Source organism: Electrona antarctica (assembly GCF_951216825.1).
Source record: "Electrona antarctica genome assembly, chromosome: 6".
NCBI lineage: Eukaryota > Metazoa > Chordata > Actinopteri > Myctophiformes > Myctophidae > Electrona > Electrona antarctica.
The window spans coordinates 23,421,456-23,439,485 of record NC_136811.1 but is presented as its reverse complement, the minus strand read 5'-3'; the positions used below and the strand labels follow the sequence as shown (position 1 = coordinate 23,439,485).

General features: G+C 40.5%; 1 protein-coding gene across 2 annotated transcripts; it reads left to right on the top strand.

Moving 5' to 3' along the window:
• The first annotated feature begins 62 nt into the window (after positions 1 to 62).
• washc5 (WASH complex subunit 5) lies at positions 63 to 17,941 on the top strand. 2 transcript variants are annotated; one of them, XM_079503311.1, is made up of 29 exons: positions 63 to 189; positions 336 to 583; positions 1,034 to 1,179; positions 1,396 to 1,480; positions 2,583 to 2,683; positions 2,826 to 3,018; positions 3,141 to 3,293; positions 3,447 to 3,560; positions 3,800 to 3,971; positions 4,671 to 4,798; positions 5,280 to 5,409; positions 5,536 to 5,648; positions 6,105 to 6,271; positions 6,453 to 6,528; positions 6,970 to 7,080; positions 7,508 to 7,648; positions 8,005 to 8,085; positions 8,756 to 8,857; positions 9,289 to 9,468; positions 9,575 to 9,699; positions 11,716 to 11,878; positions 12,795 to 12,897; positions 12,982 to 13,061; positions 13,295 to 13,398; positions 14,088 to 14,217; positions 14,351 to 14,447; positions 15,718 to 15,871; positions 16,121 to 16,208; positions 17,642 to 17,941. In XM_079503311.1, the coding sequence occupies exons 2-29, from the start codon at positions 398 to 400 to the stop codon at positions 17,696 to 17,698; spliced, it is 3,480 nt and encodes a 1,159-aa protein (XP_079359437.1). In that variant the 5' UTR covers positions 63 to 189; positions 336 to 397; the 3' UTR covers positions 17,699 to 17,941. The 2 variants fall into 2 exon arrangements, with proteins under 2 accessions (XP_079359437.1, XP_079359436.1); XM_079503310.1 differs by having other exon boundaries at positions 88 to 583.
• The last annotated feature ends 89 nt before the right edge of the window (positions 17,942 to 18,030 follow it).

The following is an 18,030-nucleotide window of genomic DNA, read 5'->3' as shown; positions in this document are numbered from 1 at the left end:
GGGTACTCTTATTTTGAAGAGATCGTCCACCGGAAGTCTTATATTTGCTAGCTTAGATTTGCCAAAAAACAGTGCCGTAGTCATGTGGTATGTCATGTGGACGACGTAAACAGGAATTGAAAAGAAGAACGGCCAATTTTTTCTTGAGGCTTGAATCTTGATCTTAAAATCTGTCAGGATATAAAAAAGGTAGAGTTTACTTTTATGGGAAGCTCGCAGGATCCAAACGTGATATTTTCCACCCCTATAACGTCGCACCCGTCCCACGAACGTTTTTGCGCTGCAGCATCATTCAGGGAAAATCTCAAATGAAAGCTTTTTTTGTTCTTTCATAGAAGCGTCCAGGCGACCATTTCCAGGGAGGTGAGTTCGCTGCTGTGCATTAGCATCCACTATAATGCTGGACTTCCTTGCGGAGAACAACCTGTGTGGCCAGGCCATCCTCAATATCGTATCCAGAGGAAATGCCATCATCGCAGAGCTGCTGCGTCTCTCTGAGTTCATCCCCACAGTCTTCAGGCTCAAGGATAAGAGCGACCAGCAGAAATACGGGGACATCATATGTGACTTCAGCTACTTCAAGGTGCAGACATAGGCTAAGTAAACACCCGTCCCCAAACGATTTAGTTTTTATATTCCAGAGACCTACGGGTTATCAATAGAATTTATCACGTGGGGATTGTGAACTAAATAGCCAGTGTATGACCCGTGAATACGTTTTGGATTTCATATGTAGGCCTACCTTATTTATTTTTTCATACATGGAGAACATCTTGGTAGAATTAGAATACCTTAATTGTATGAAAAATAATATATCTGGCATGATGGCATCACATGCCAAATATACGATATTTTGGTAAATTGATCACAGGAGATCAGTAGTCACTGGCCTGTGTGGAAAGATTACTAATGTACATAATGATATTATAGGTTGTTTGAGGTACATTGGGCATGACTTGCTGCTGCCAGGCTGCTTTAGAAAAAATCAGCACCATTTTCTGCATTGTTTCAAGTGCTGGTTCTCCTCCTCCAGGGGCCAGAGTACTATGAAGGGAAGATGGAAGCCAAACCAGAGCTTCAGGACCTGGATGAAGAATTCAGGGAAAACAACATTGAGATCCTCTCACGGTTCTACCTTGCATTCGAAAGTGTCCACAAATACATAGTGGACCTCAACAGGTAACTGGAGTGGACATAACCACCAACCTGCTTCGGTCCCTTCAATTTGGTACACTCAACAAGTACTGTGGTCTTAAGGACAAACTGAGAATGAATGGCCAGCCTCTAAGTGCCAATTCTGGTTACACACACACACACACACACACACACACACACACACACACACACACACACTTTACATTGCAACTGGATGTTATATTATTTATTCTCTTTAAGGTATTTGGATGACCTACATGAGGGTGTTTACATTCAACAGACCCTGGAAACTGTGCTTCTTAATGAGGATGGAAAACAATTACTGGTATGTTCATAATATACTGATGTGATTATCACAATTCAGAATTGTCATCGTTTCCATGTTGACAAATGTTCTGACAGTTGCTGAATCCAGCAACAGTTTGACTCCATAATACGATTTACCCGCATTTTAATCAAATATTCTACGCTGCAGAGATTGTTTTATTACCTTTAGATCATACTCTGAAGTATCTGGGCTTTTGATCGGCGAAAATCCGCCTAAAATAGGTTCCCCCACGTCTTGCGAGTGCATAAGACCACATTCCATGAGGCCGTGTCTTCCGTTCACTTGCATTGGACTCAATTTCCAAGAAGCCCTATGAAATGAAATTAAATGAAATTAAATGAAATTAAATGATTACTATATTTACCCAGGGTATCTGGGCTAAGCTCAAGAACTTGTTTCCAGCCAGGCCCTGCTCATAGAACATTTCATCGTAGTGGTTCAAGGGCACTTCAGCGGTGGTAATTCTAACGCTGATTCGAACTGGCGACCTTCCGGTATCAAGACCGCTCCGCAATCCGTTCGGCCACCGCTGCCTAGCAGCCCATCGAATGTGTCGATTTCCGGTTTCGACATCATAACAAGAAGCTCCTTCCACCAGCTCTGCGGCAAAGACGGACTTTCTTTTTAATTATTAAAATAGGGCGATTTAGACACATAAAACAAATAGCGGGGATGTCGTATTAAGCAGGGCATATCGTTTGATCAATCAATTTAAAGCAATCAAGGTGTTAAGAAATAGCAGATCTATAGCAGAATCTCAGAACATGACACATTTTAAAAGTGTAAAATAAAATTATTAAATATGGCCTATTTTGGCCATAGTATTTTGTATTATTATCTGGTAACAAAACGGTAATTTCTTTGTATATCTTTGTATATCAACAGTCATTTCTTTGTATATCCATTTTTTAAGTTATTTGTCTTATCCGCCCTGTGCAATAATGTTTAAAAAGCCTAAAAGCCAAAAAGAAATGTAATGTTCCGAACTTCCAATGTCCAATACCAAAAACACGATTATTTTGTTGACAACATTAATGTGAAATGAAAATCTAAATTTGGACAGAGCAATATTCAAACAACATGTTTTGTCTTCACTCAGTGTGAAGCTCTCTACTTGTATGGAGTCATGTTGACGGTCATTGACCAGAAAATTGAAGGAGAGGTTCGAGAGAGAATGCTGGTGTCCTATTATCGATACAGGTGTGTATAAACAACATATGCATGCTTACAACTTTCTAACTTACTGGTACAGTATCATCATTATCATGTATCACACACACACACACACACACACACACACACACACACACACACACACACTAATTCATATTTTCTTGTCCAGTGCTGCCCGTTCATCGGGTGACTCCAACCTGGATGACATCTGCAAGCTGCTGCGTAGTACTGGCTTCTCGAGTCATCCTGGAGCAAAACGCCCTGCCAATTACCCAGAAAGCTTCTTCCAAAGGGTCCCCATCAGCTCTACTTTCATCAGCATGGTCATCGGGAGGCTGCGTTCGGATGACATCTATAACCAAGTAAAAATAAGTTTAATTGTTTGACAGAAAACTAGGCAGCCAAAGGCTCCTGAACAAATTAATTCAATGAAAGACCAGTTTATTCTCTTGTATCAACCCTGTTATATGCGTTTGTCTATTAGGTATCTGCCTACCCTCTGCCAGAGCATCGTAGCACAGCGCTGGCTAACCAGGCATCCATGCTGTATGTCTGTCTCTACTTCGCCCCCTCCATTCTTCAAACCCAGCAGGCCAAGATGAGAGAGATAGTGGACAAGTACTTCCCTGATAACTGGGTAAGACCCTTGATATTTCCAAAAGCATTTGAGCTCAAACAACAAGGAAAGGAGTGAGTATAGCAGTTTTCAATTAAGCCTTTTTTTGACCATTTCTAGCAGTGCAATAATTACATGTGTAAGTGGCAAGTGCATATGTGTTCTTTTTTGTAGGTGATCAGTATCTATATGGGGATCACAGTTAACCTGGTTGAGGCCTGGGAACCATATAAAGCGGCCAAGACTGCCCTCAACTACACCCTGGACTCTGCGAACATCAAGGAGCAGGTTCAATGAAACACTAACCTATTGATCTCATTGTTCTCTATTGATCTCTTGTTTGTAAAATGACTTTCCATTTTTACTGTATATAATTCTGGAATTCAACTTAAAGTTTAAATGTTAAAATGGTGATTGGTTGGCTCTGTTCTTGAACATGAGAGATGGCTACTAAAAATGTAAATATTCTCCATATTGAAAGGTCCCTTTAATGCTATACCCATAAGCCATAACCCATCTGCATGTAGGCAACTCGTTATGCAGCTAGCATGGAGACTCTGAAGCCCCAGGTACAGCAGCTACTGAAGGAAGGTTTCCTCAGAGAGGAAATAATTTTGGACAACATCCCCAAACTGCTGAACTGTCTGAGGGATTGCAATGTTGCCATCCGCTGGTTGATGCTGCACACTGCAGAGTCAGGTGAGGACTGCTATAGGCAAGAATGAGGATCTCATCTCACATGATTCTCCAACAGTTTGACACAGAGGTTCCTGAGCTAAAATTCAAAGTGGGTGGTGGCCGCAGGCCATAATGACCACCATACGTTGAGTATTCAGAAATGTATTTATTTATAGCTTCTTATTTTTTTGTAGCTGCATGTTAATATGCCATAATCTCATAAACTAATTTGCTAATTTGATTTAGGTGGTGCAAGCTTTGTCCTGGTGCCTCCATTTTAGGCAGCTCTGTAAATATCAGTTTTCACATGATTCACGAATTATCAATAATGTGATTGCAAGTGGTAAACTGCTTTGTGAGAAACAAGGGCAGACATAGAATGAAGAATGTATTGTCTTGTGATGTTTCTCTTGACTTGGCCACGTCAAGGATTTTTTTTTATTGGTAGCTAAAATTGGGAAACGAACGGTCTGAATTTCAGACATGGCTGGGTCCAATAAGTTTGAGCTATATCAGTTTTGATCCCTTCACCTCCATTTCTAAAACCACTGGAAGGGAAAATCATAGAATAGATTGCCTCTGTGCTCAAAGTAATTTTGAGAGAATTTAATGAAGAAAGTTTTAGCCCTTGAAAATCAAACCAAAAAGAAAAAGTGCTCGAAAGGACATTTTTGCAAAAAAGACGTTATTAAAGTGAGTCACCGCCTGTCTGTCTTTCAGCCTATGACCCAAACAATAAACGTCTGCGACAAATCAAAGACCAAGTGATCAACGACTCCAAGTACAACCCCAAGATTCTCTTCCAACTCCTGCTAGACACTGCCCAATTCGAGTTCACACTTAAAGAGGTGAGAGTCTATCCTCATCTAATAATGTATATCTCATCTAAAAAAGGGAGATTAATTACTTTAGGGTTTATTAGATGAATTAGTTTCCCCAAACATGTTGGGATATTGGGTACTTAGTGCAGTGTGTTATCAGAATACTTGAAGGCCAGTGTATTACGTCAGTTATGTGTGACACACCATCTTGGGATAGTTTTGGGATCTCCATAAATAGTCAAAGTTGACACATGGACAGAAATTTCTGAAATGTATAGATAATATTAGACGAGTGGAGATAATGCCAAATGTTTTCCAAAATGGTCCATACTAATGGTGACGAATCAATTAACTGCAGTTGGTACAAGGTTTTCTTTGTCAATTGCCATAAGACAGCATATGAAAGAGCATATCATTATAAAAGGACATACATTTATGTTCTAATTACACATCTGCTTTGACTAATCATTGCTATGCCAACACTCCATATGGGCTGTCCCTTCTCCAGATGTTCAAGCAGATGCTGTCAGAAAAACAGATAAAGTGGGAGAGCTATAAGAAGGAGGGATCAGAGAGAATGACTGAGTTGGCTGAGGTCTTCTCTGGGGTCAAGCCTCTCACCAGAGTAGAGAAAAATGGTGAGATACACTAACTATATAGTCTATGAGCGTCCTCCAATATGTACCGGTAATTAAAACACATACAAACATGCATAGCTCTAGCTAGCACAGGCATAATGCTGTTTAATTCCCTGCTCTCCACAGAGAATTTACAGGCCTGGTTCAGAGAAATCTCGAAGCAGATTGAGTCCCTGAACTATGAGGACTCCACAGCTGCTGGCAGGAAAACTGTACAGCTCATTCAGGCCCTGGTTGAGGTAAGTAATATACTGGTCTTTCATCCAAGCTGTCCCCAGTACAGATCTTGGTACACAGGTTTGCGCACATATGTAAGTGGCATAAGTGGCATGCAGTGATGTTTTTCCACTTTTAATGTGTTGGTAGCTTGTACTGTATGTAAGGTTTGTGAAAACAGGTGTGTGTGTGTGTGTGTGTGTGTGTGTGTGTGTGTGTGTGTGTGTGTGTGTGTGTGTGTGTGTGTGTGTGTGTGTGTGTGTGTGTGTGTGTGTGTGTGTGTGTGTGTGTGTGTGTGTGTGTGTGTGTGTGTGTGTGTGTGTGTGTGTGTGTGTGTGTGTGTGTGTGGTCCTCACTAGCTAGAAATGTAATCGGCGCTAATGAAGGCAAATAATGCTGTTTTAAACGGTGTAGTTCCATCTATGTTTACTTTACATCCATGATAACTGCATTATTTACAGTTATCTTTTTGTCTCCAGGTCCAGGAGTTCCATCAGCTGGAGTCCAATCTTCAGGTGTGTCAGTTCCTGGCTGACACCAGAAAGTTCCTTCACCAGATGATCCGTACCATCAACATCAAGGAGGAAGTCCTAATTACCATGCAGATAGTAGGAGACTTGTCTTATGCATGGCAGATCATTGACAGGTACTGAATATATATTTATTTAGAGGCTTATATTTGGCAGATAGCTGTTCAATGCATGGATCTTACGTTAAAATACGGGAAGACCAATGTGCTGGTGTTAGGGTGTTGTTGAACATTAAACAAGCATTCATTCATATATATATTGCACGCTTTTCATCACAGCAGTTTTTTTTCTTTGCAGTTTCACATCAATAATGCAAGAGAGCATTAGAGTCAATCCATCCATGGTCACCAAACTGAGAGCCACATTTCTGAAGGTTAGAACCGTTCTTTATCACACAAACATCGTGCATAAAGTAAATAAGTTAAGACCCAAAAGAGACATTAGACATTAGTAAAATAGCATATCTACAAGCTCACAATGCGTCCCTTCGTGTCCGTGACCCACAAATGGGTCCCAACCCAGTATTTGGTAACCAGTGATCTAGAGTAGACCCCTGAGAGATGGAGATGGAGTGTTACACCTACCGTCAGCTCTCAGTACTTACTTACTGTAGCTCTGTCTTATTTACCAAAGCCAAATTCTACTCATATTTACTGAGTTGTACCGTACGATTTAAAGATGACTGCTCTACCGACTGAGCTACCCGGATACTGCATAAACGTGGGCATGTCTAGACATGTTTTACTTTCTTCTGTTGAAGTTTCAGGAGATACTATACATTTTAATGTATTTATTTATTTTTTATTGTGACCAGCTGGCATCTGCATTGGACCTTCCATTGCTGCGTATCAACCAGGCCAACAGCCCTGACTTGTTGAGTGTTTCCCAGTTCTATTCTGGAGAGTTGGTGGCTTATGTCAGAAAGGTACAGTAAGGCTATGATTTCACCCAGTATTTACATACAGGTATTACAGCACTGATCTCTATTTCTAATGTCATTAATGATAATAATGTATAATATACTCTTAAATAAAATATACACATAACCTGAGTTGCAAAATCTGGAACTAGCTGGACCAGTGCTTCTTCAAACATCTGTTCTACCATGTTGTAGATACATACCCTAAGTCTAAGTCTTAGGGCAGAAGACATGATTCCCTACTACTCTGTCATCTGCCCATGGGAGTTACTGTCACTGGTGGAGTGTTAAATCCTACTGTGCTAGACAAGTTTAATCAGCTAGAATGCTAATAAGCCAGCTGCTTGCATCTTTTGTTGCAGCTCCAGTCCTTCAGGCAGACATTCCTGTTCATGCTCAGCAGATGTACTTTTTCCTCCCCCCCCATTTGCAGGTACTGCAGATTATCCCAGAGAGCATGTTCACCTCCCTGGCCAAGATCATTAAACTACAGATCCATGACATCATGGAGGTGCCCACACGGCTGGACAAGGACAAGCTGAAGGACTACTCTCAGCTGGGGGCTCGTTATGAGGTAAAGCAGCATATTGTTAAAGTTGTGGTTTACCATGCAGACACGGACATTATACTATGCCATTACACAGACATCTTTGCGAGTATATAAGTATATATATAACATTATTTGTTATTTTATTATTATATAACAGTGAAGTAAACTTGGTAAATATAATCACTCATTACAACAAAGTAGTTACTAGATGAAATGTTCCAATTTCCCCTTGTAGGCACATTTAGATTTTAAATTGAAAAGATGAATTTACAGGGCTGCTATACTCACTTTGTGCCTGTTTGACTATCTGATAGATTACGGGTAGAATATCATGTTATGTGTGGGCCTAAACATCCCGTTTGTGTTTTACATTATTACAGGTGGCGAAACTCACCCATGCTATCTCCATTTTCACTGAGGGGATCCTGATGATGAAAACTACACTGGTTGGGATCATCAAGGTAAATGCTGTGATCATCTGAAGTTAGGCATTTTAGCAGATGCTCCTATGCAGAGCGACTTAAGAAGTGTGAGATTGGAGTAAATGCTCCAAACTTTATGCCTGATTAATAGTACTTGGAATATGCTGTCATATCACATGCTGAAAATAGCAGATCTACGAGTTCAACTTGTCATGTTGTATTGTGCTGTGAGCATGTAGATCGACTATTGTTGGTCGACAATAGTCGGTGGTCGACAAGTGGTTGAGGAATTAGAGTGTTAAGAAAACAAGTATGTGCTGCAAAATATTAAGATTTATTTTACTTTGTATTTGTATTTATTTTACCGTACAAGCAAGAACGTGTGTATATCGCACACAAAGTTCATTATTAGGATAGCAAGTACACCAGCATCTATTAAATCTAAATAACACAACTAACAAGTGCAGATGGAAGGATAATACAGGACCAATAGAAATAGGACAGGATGAGGATACAAACTACAAACTGTAGTATTAATAATGACACTTCACTATTGGCCGTGAGTTAGCAATTGTTGCAATGTTTCAAATCGGATTATTCCATGGTTTATGGACCTTGTCTCTCTAACTGCAGTCAGGTTTGTGTGTAGGCTTTCCGATAGTGGTCAAAAAGTTCACTGATGGTATGTTATATTTTATTGTGCCATTAGGTGGACCCTAAAAAGCTTCTAGAGGATGGCATCAGGAAGGAGCTGGTGAGGAGAGTGGCGTATGCTCTGCACAAAGGACTCATCTTTAACCCTAAAGCTAAGGTCAGACATCTTAAATTGTTTAAAATTATAATGAATAGTAGACGGAAGGGTCTCTGCAGATACAGACACCACTCACACTTACAGCGGGATCATTAATGGTGATTGAGAGGTACTATATTTCTATACATTTCTTTTGCGTGGAAAGTCCTACTTGTTATACCCTTAACTTAATTCACAATAAACAATATGTACAATTTGTCAACATTAATGTTTTCTTTTTGAGTCTTACTGTAATCTTGCAGGTCATATAAATCTATTGATCTCTGCTACAATTTCATTAATTGAAACCATGAATACCCCCCCTTTAGGATTATCAAAATGTATTAATTAATTGTGCAATTAGAAATGGGACAGGTTTCATCTTGATTAGTACTAGTAATATCAAATGGTTATTGACTAATTCCAGCAATCAAACCTTTTCTTTTCATTAGCCCAGTGAGTTGATGCCCAAGCTGAAGGACATGGCAGCCACCATGGATGGCTTTTACAGATCTTTCGAGTACATCCAGGACTATGTCAGTATCTATGGTCTCAAGATTTGGCAGGAGGAGGTGTCGCGCATCATCAACTACAATGTAGAGCAAGAGTGCAACAGCTTCCTCAGAACCAAGGTTAGACCCAAAAAAATGGTCGGTTGTGTTTTCACAGAGCCATTGTATTTCACTTCTGTGGTTGATTTGACTTATTTGACTGGTTGCCCAACTTACCTATTTCTAGATCCAGGATTGGCAAAGTGTGCATCAGTCCACCCACATTCCTATTCCCAAGTTCCCCTCCGTGGATGAGTCTGCCACCTTCATCGGGCGCCTCTGCAGAGAGATCCTCCGAATCACTGATCCCAAGTAAGTTTCTTCAGAGTACTAATATTATTATTGTTAACAATATATTGTCTTAGTTATGTTTATTTCCGATGACTCACTATATCAGATGCAAACTAGACTGCTTCTGACGGCCGAAATGATCGACATCATTGCTCATACATTTGGTACACCCTGACCCCAGTCATATGTAATGATACGCTTCACATTATTATTTCAGAGAAATACACCTTTATTGATCTCCTCGCATCAAAACAATGGGATTTGTTTTGAAATTTGTTTTGCTCAACCTGAATATCCCCAGGGTAACCTGCTACATTGTAGTGTTTATTAGTTGTTGGGTAAGCATTGCTCCACCTGAATATCCCCAGGGTAACCTGCTACATTGTAGTGTTTATTAGTTGTTGGGTAAGCATTGCTCCACCTGAACATCTCCAGGGTACCCTGCTACATTGTAGTGTTTATTAGTTGTTGGGTAAGCATTGCTCCACCTGAATATCCCCAGGGTAACCTGCTACATTGTAGTGTTTATTAGTTGTTGGGTAAGCATTGCTCCACCTGAATATCCCCAGGGTACCCTGCTACATTGTAGTGTTTATTAGTTGTTGGGTAAGCATTGCTCCACCTGAACCTCTCCAGGGTAACCTGCTACATTGTAGTGTTTATTAGTTGTTGGGTAAGCATTGCTCCACCTGAACATCTCCAGGGTAACCTGCTACATTGTAGTGTTTATTAGTTGTTGGGTAAGCATTGCTCCACCTGAACATCTCCAGGGTAACCTGCTACATTGTAGTGTTTATTAGTTGTTGGGTAAGCATTGCTCCACCTGAATATACCCAGGGTAACCTGCTACATTGTAGTGTTTATTAGTTGTTGGGTAAGCATTGCTCGCTTGAATATCCCCAGGGTAACCTGCTACATTGTAGTGTTTATTAGTTGTTGGGTAAGCATTGCTCGCTTGAATAACCCCAGGGTAACCTGCTACATTGTAGTGTTTATTAGTCGTTGGGTAAGCATTGCTCCACCTGAATATCCCCAGGGTAACCTGCTACATTGTAGTGTTTATTAGTTGTTGGGTAAGCATTGCTCCACCTGAATATCCCCAGGGTAACCTGCTACATTGTAGTGTTTATTAGTTGTTGGGTAAGCATTGCTCGCTTGAATATCCCCAGGGTAACCTGCTACATTGTAGTGTTTATTAGTTGTTGGGTAAGCATTGCTCCACCTGAATATCCCCAGGGTAACCTGCTACATTGTAGTGTTTATCAGTTGTTGGGTAAGCATTGCTCCACCTGAACCTCTCCAGGGTAACCTGCTACATTGTAGTGTTTATTAGTTGTTGGGTAAGCATTGCTCCACCTGAACATCTCCAGGGTAACCTGCTACATTGTAGTGTTTATTAGTTGTTGGGTAAGCATTGCTCCACCTGAACATCTCCAGGGTAACCTGCTACATTGTAGTGTTTATTAGTTGTTGGGTAAGCATTGCTCCACCTGAATATACCCAGGGTAACCTGCTACATTGTAGTGTTTATTAGTTGTTGGGTAAGCATTGCTCGCTTGAATATCCCCAGGGTAACCTGCTACATTGTAGTGTTTATTAGTTGTTGGGTAAGCATTGCTCGCTTGAATAACCCCAGGGTAACCTGCTACATTGTAGTGTTTATTAGTCGTTGGGTAAGCATTGCTCCACCTGAATATCCCCAGGGTAACCTGCTACATTGTAGTGTTTATTAGTTGTTGGGTAAGCATTGCTCCACCTGAATATCCCCAGGGTAACCTGCTACATTGTAGTGTTTATTAGTTGTTGGGTAAGCATTGCTCGCTTGAATATCCCCAGGGTAACCTGCTACATTGTAGTGTTTATTAGTTGTTGGGTAAGCATTGCTCCACCTGAATATCCCCAGGGTAACCTGCTACATTGTAGTGTTTATCAGTTGTTGGGTAAGCATTGCTCCACCTGAATATCCCCAGGGTAACCTGCTACATTGTAGTGTTTATTAGTTGTTGGGTAAGCATTGCTCCACCTGAATATCCCCAGGGTAACCTGCTACATTGACCAGATGAACACCTGGTATGACCTGAAGAGCCACCAGGAAGTGACCAACAACCGGCTGTTCTCTGAGATCCAGGACACTCTGGGCACCTTTGGCCTCAACGGACTGGATCGCCTACTCTGCTTCATGATTGTTAAGGAACTGCAGGTAATTAGCCTGATTAATAATACACACAAGTAGGTTTCAAAAACACAACATTGGATCGTCTGTTTAGTGTGTAGATTAGAGCCCTGCATTAGGATTGGGATCCTAAACAACGGTTCAGTTAGCCCCTGATTTGGTTGTAAACTCTGTTTTTGCTTCAAAATAATAATAAAGCTTTTATATTCAGACACATCAAGGGAAAAACGCATTGTCTCAAAGAACATCATTACTTTGCAGCAATAAAACTCATGCAGCTTGCTTTTAGTTGTTTTAAGCTCTGCATACGGATATAAAAATGTTAGGCTTACAAGTGGTGTCTAGCTCAGCTGTCATGGACTACTTTGAGGTGTGGGCTAAATATACTTTGTATGAGTTACACGCCACAGCAAATCCAGACGAGTAGGCTAAATCACTCGTATATTAAACCGATGTTGTCGCTCACCAAAGGTAGACGATTTTACAGGCTCACAACGTATCGTGGTACACAAAACAATTGCAATTCACGATATTGAACTGTTAGTTCAGCATTCACGGTTCAAGTTATGGAATAAACCCAATCTACTGTGTCGCTGTCTGTGGTGCTGTAATGGCCATTCTGTGTGTTTCTGTTTGAAATGTATATGCGTCCCTAAGGACATTTTGCAGGAGCAGATGGTACTTAAACTTTGGTAGGAGCGAGCCGTCAGAAATAAACTGCAGGCAGACGGAATGAAACCATTGTGAGAGCGTTGGAAACTGTCAACTCCAGCGGGTGTGGGGACTACGAAAACAGTCCCATGCAGTGGTCTAGAATCTAGATATTAAAAGTTCAAACTAAATCTCAGTCAAAATATCTCTCACACACACACACAAACAAACAAACACGCACATACATTATCACATTATACACTAGATTTAACAGAATCATTTTTCCCATCAGAATTTCCTAATGATGAATCAGAAGGTGATCCTGAAGGACAAAGCTGTCGTGGATGTCTTCAAGGCCATGCTGTCTGCTGTCAACCCAGTGAAGGGCATTGTGGGTAGGTAATTGGCTCAGAGAAAATACAATCTTATAATCAGTCATTAATTAAACAACCTCATTTATGTTTGTCTTTCTCTGTTAGCTAATGCTAGCAAAGTGTATGCCAATGCTGTGGCCAAAACACAGAAGATCTGGGGGTCATATTTGGAGGCAATCATGAAGGTATGGTCTCTGTTAGTATGTTAAACTCATGTTCATCAATAGACAAATAGATATATTTGACTTAAATGCAAGTACTGTACTATAGAAAAGATGGCCCAGTAATTTCACGCAAAATGCTGAATTGAGTTATTTCTTCTAACTTTCTACTGTGTGCTGTAATCTACAGTTATAACAAGGTCATGCCATTTAACATTAAATCTTAAAAGTAGCATACCGGTACTTGTTTTTTGCAGGTTGGCCAGATGCAAATTCTCAGACAGCAGATAGCCAATGAGCTGAACTACTCGTGCAAGTTTGATTCTAAACACCTGGCTGCTGCTCTGGAAAACCTAAACAAGTAAAGTCTCAACTAAGGCCCATTTATTTACTGTAACTTCACATATGCATGCTCCCTTTTGTCACTCATGTTAATCAATATGTGGTGTTCCTCCACTAGAGGGTGTTCATAGTCAAATGTCTTCTAACAACAAACAGCAAATGTCAAGGAGGTCAAAATAATGTACAATCTCTCTCCCCATTTCCTGTCAGTCTACTGTCTTATAAATAAAGGCATAAAAGCCCCAAAACAAATCTAGTGATAGAGGGAGAGATAGATGGCATTTATGGGCATTTATTTTTATCGAAATTAGTACAGCAATTAAGTCGCACAACAACTCCCTGCATGGTAAGGTCATACTTACCATGCTTACAAGACGAAGTGGCCGCACATAATAGCCAAAGTGCAGAGATTTTTATTATAGGACGAAGAAAACCGTTTCGGCAGACAACTGCCTTCTTCAGGGTATCATGACTGAAGGTTATGATTTTTAACTGTATTAACCATGTCATAATAGGCCAAGTACAGACCCTCTGGGTCAGTTGGGATGTTCAGCCCAATTTATTATAGACGTTAACTGCAGTGCCAGCAAGCTATTCTGTGGCCAAGGCATATCTAGAAGAGGCAGCATCACCAATGCCTGTCCTGAGTTACGACATAAGCACGTTAAAACCTAAAAGTTAAGATGATACCACAAAACTGTTTTTTAGGTCTCTCCTGGCAGATATTGAAGCTCACTACCAGGACCCTTCTCTGCCCTACCCTAAAGAGGAAAACACTTTGTTGTATGAGATCACTGCCTACCTTGAAGGTGCTGGCATCCACAATCCACTCAACAAGGTTTGGATATGGATACTGTATATGGGACATTTACCCAAATCTTGATTTCAATATTAATTTTAAGAAGAAGAAGAAGAATAGTGAATGAAAGTTAGGTCTAACTGTCTGTTATTTTTCTTGACGTATCTTACAGATTTATATCACCACGAAGCGCCTCCCCTATTTCCCAATCATCAACTTCCTATTTATCATTGCTCAACTGCCTAAACTACAGTATAGTAAAAATCAAGGTGAGTGACATAATTATTTATTATAAGTCAGTTTGCGATTTCTGATATAAATACTCTTGATAAGTTAATGTATTAGTTGTGTTATCATGTTTAGCACTCTGGCAATGGCAAAATGGGGTTCAATAATGATGACCTTTTATGTAGGAACTTCAACTATTTATGAGTTGATTGATAACATTCGGTGTATTTCCTAATTGCCCCTAGGTAAGGACCTTTTAAGTTGTCGGGGAGTCATCAGATCGTTATGTATTTCACATGGCAAGAGTTCACTAAGATGCGCGCGAGACCAACACGGGACGCTTCTCTCTCTGCGCGGCCACACAGGCATACACAGGGCGAAATGTAATGTCTGTGATAGCCTATAGCCTATAGCGAGAGGGGACGCTACATTTTCATTCAATAATTCTCTGTCTCCCTGCGTCTCTCTCTCTCACGCACACACACACACACACACACACGGTCCAAATGTTTGAGCTACAGCATAGATTCTGACGCGGTTTTAATATCAACATTATTCAAGTAAGATGGGTTGGTTTTATAGACTATATAACAGTAATGTTAGGCTAATATAGCTACCAATATGTATGACACCTGGATTTACCCACGGAATAAAGGTTATATATATTATCATCTGTCGATGCAGACAAACTGTCCCGTGCTCTCATTGGCTGTAATACGGACCTTCTCGGTGTGCGGTCGCAACCCTGTTCATACTGTATGATGTCCAGTCGGCGAGAGAGTCAAATATCAAACCTGCTAGATATTCAGAAACGCTCGGCAAGGCATCGGCCAGTGCATTTATCTTCTCGCAGAGCCTTTCACACAGCGAGCAAAACCTCGCCGATCAAAGCCCGATCTTGCATCAGATCGGGGGTTTTGTCGGCAGGCACCAAAAAAGCTCCCCGACAGCATAATTGAGGCAAATATCATGCAGTGTGTAGGGGGCATTAGAAAGGATTGTTCAAGATTAAACCTGTATACTTGTATTAATCATATTAAAAGATCTAGTCCTAATATCTCAGGTGGCTTATATCTTAATACTTTACATCATTTATAAATGTAATCGTCTCATATTTGCTGTTTTGGGCTAAAGCATAATACACACAAATTGATTTTCATCAACTTTACACCGTTCAATGTTCCTGCAAGGAACGCCACTCTGGCATTTATTTTACAGTCAGGGGACATCACTGCATAAACTGGAGCTATAATACCGCAAGTCTGTAACCCAAATTAATCACCAGAGTTTTTCTGTCTTGAATTTCACTAGGCATGACGTGCAGGAAAGCTGCAGACCCAGTGGACTGGGCTCCGTTAGTACTGGGCCTTGTCACCCTTCTCAAGCAGTTCCACTCCAGATACACAGAGCAGTTCTTGGCTCTCATTGGTCAATTCATCCGTTCCATAATGGAACAGTGTACAAGGTAGCAAAACTGCTATTTTGGACTTATTGCTAATATTACAGAACATTTTCAGTTGATTTAAAGTTGATCACTTGATTCAAAATTCATAATACTTTAAAACAATTTAAACTATTATTATTATCATGTCATTGAAAGTTTAGTATTTGAACTGTTTATCATGTATACATTTAATTTGATCTGAGTACTATAAAGTATATTTAATAATTTGTCTCAATTCATATTTTGTTATTTATTTAAATTCCACTGCAGTCAGAAGATCCCTGACATGCCTGCTGATGTTGTGGGAGCTCTGATGTTTCTGGAGGACTATGTGAAGTACACAAAACTGCCACGCAAGGTTTGACATTTACAACTGGATAGTAACCACACTATAGGATTTACACGGCCATGACATTTCTGGAAATATTTTGAAATTGGAAAAACAGTTTTCCAGGCCTGAACAAGGTTTTGGGTTAATCAAATGTTTGGAAAAATGATTGTATACATTGTGTAACATGGTCAATAGCAGTGTTGTGTGAGTGCGGCCTAATGTACACAGGACAAAAATAGTAGATCTACAAGCTAACACGTTGCACTGTGATACGTTGTGAGCTTGTAGATGATCTGTTCTTTTTCTCACATGACACCTTCGCTTGAGTCTTGGTGCATTCATAGGACCATTTTCCAAATGACATTTTTAAGCCTTTATTGACTGTCAATTAGAGTGACAGGAACCATGCACCAAGTTGCCCGACCAGTCGGGAATCAAACCAAGAACCCACAGCCACAATACTAGAGGGAGCGTAAACAATGATCTGGTGCCACCCACCCACTCACCAACAAATATGGGTAAATTCACCTTCCGCAGCACTGCTATTCAGGTGTGGAATGCCCTGCCGCCATCCCATAAAACAAGAAAATCACTGGCCTCCTTTAAAACGGGCCTAAAATTTCACTTGTCAGCAGGTCAGAGGGAGAGCAGGTGATCGATAGCCTGGCTAATAAGCCAGACTAATATCACACAACACTGTCGCGGTATATTAGTCTGGGCTGGCTCCACTTGGATTTCATTTCCCGGGGGGCGGGTTCAAACATTTTCTCTTTGACGCAATTGGTCAGAGCTACTGTCAGTCAAAAGTCTCAAGCATTGAACGTCACTGTACCAAAGCCCGCCCATATTGCATACCGTGTCCCGATTGGTCCGTCCTGTTCTCGGTTGTAGGAAAGAGGCGTGCTACTGAGCCTCGCCAGACCGTAATCCGCTGGTAGGCAATTTTTTTTTGCCAACGGCTGATTCGGTCTGGTTTATTAACCAGGCTAGGTGATCGATTGCTGTTTTAGATTATTGTTCATGACTGTATAATGTATATGTGTGAGTACATGGGACCTGAATGGAAACAAGACCGCAAGGTCTTTCTTCGGAAATGCTTTTGGACCAAAATGCCTGACCACCTTGTGCTGTTTGCAATTTTATATTGTCTAATAAAATATTCAATCAATCAAAACTTGCTCGCTGATCAGGGCATTTTGCACCCACATGATATGCACCAGTGACCAGTCCCTACCTGCTTGGCTATCGGGTCGCCCAGAACCTTGTACTTTTTAATATAGTGTGTCATATGTTGTAGGCAGTGCTGTAGTCTAGGACACTAGGTTTTATCAGACGGTAATTATTCCCTGGCCCTGCGCGACATGCACACATATAGGCTATACACTCACGCTTGATCAATGGATGCAATGATTAGCAGACGTTGTTTAAATGTATATTTCTTGTTTTCTGTTTTTCTAAAGGTGGCTGAAGCCCATGTGCCCAGTTTCATCTTTGACGAGTTCAGGACTATACTGTGAAGATCAAGCTTTGTCACCAGGACTGATGACATTTATGCTTTTGTCATTTGATTTTCTACTCAAGAAATGTTTGACCAATAGTGTCTTGAAGCATTAATATAAAATTGTAAATTGATATAAAAACGTTACTAAATAACCAACTTATGCCAACATTGTCTAAGCCTACTGTACTGTTGCTTTGTGCCATTGCAATGCCTAAATGAAATTCAGTGTTTTTTTTAAATAAATCTTATTTCCTAATCATTCTGTTTTGTTGTTTCCGTTATTTAATTACTTTCTGCAAAAGGCTAATGTAAAGTCATGTTTGGGTCAATGAGTTATATACATAGAAG

Excerpts from the sequence above, each read along its gene's own strand:
- washc5 (XM_079503311.1), top strand. The coding sequence starts at position 398 with ATGCTGGACTTCCTTGCGGAGAACAACCTGTGTGGCCAGGCCATCCTC. Across the intron at positions 7,081-7,507 it reads TGGTGGCTTATGTCAGAAAG|GTACTGCAGATTATCCCAGA; the intron begins GTACAGTAAGGC and ends CCCCATTTGCAG. Across the intron at positions 9,700-11,715 it reads CTCCGAATCACTGATCCCAA|GGTAACCTGCTACATTGACC; the intron begins GTAAGTTTCTTC and ends GAATATCCCCAG.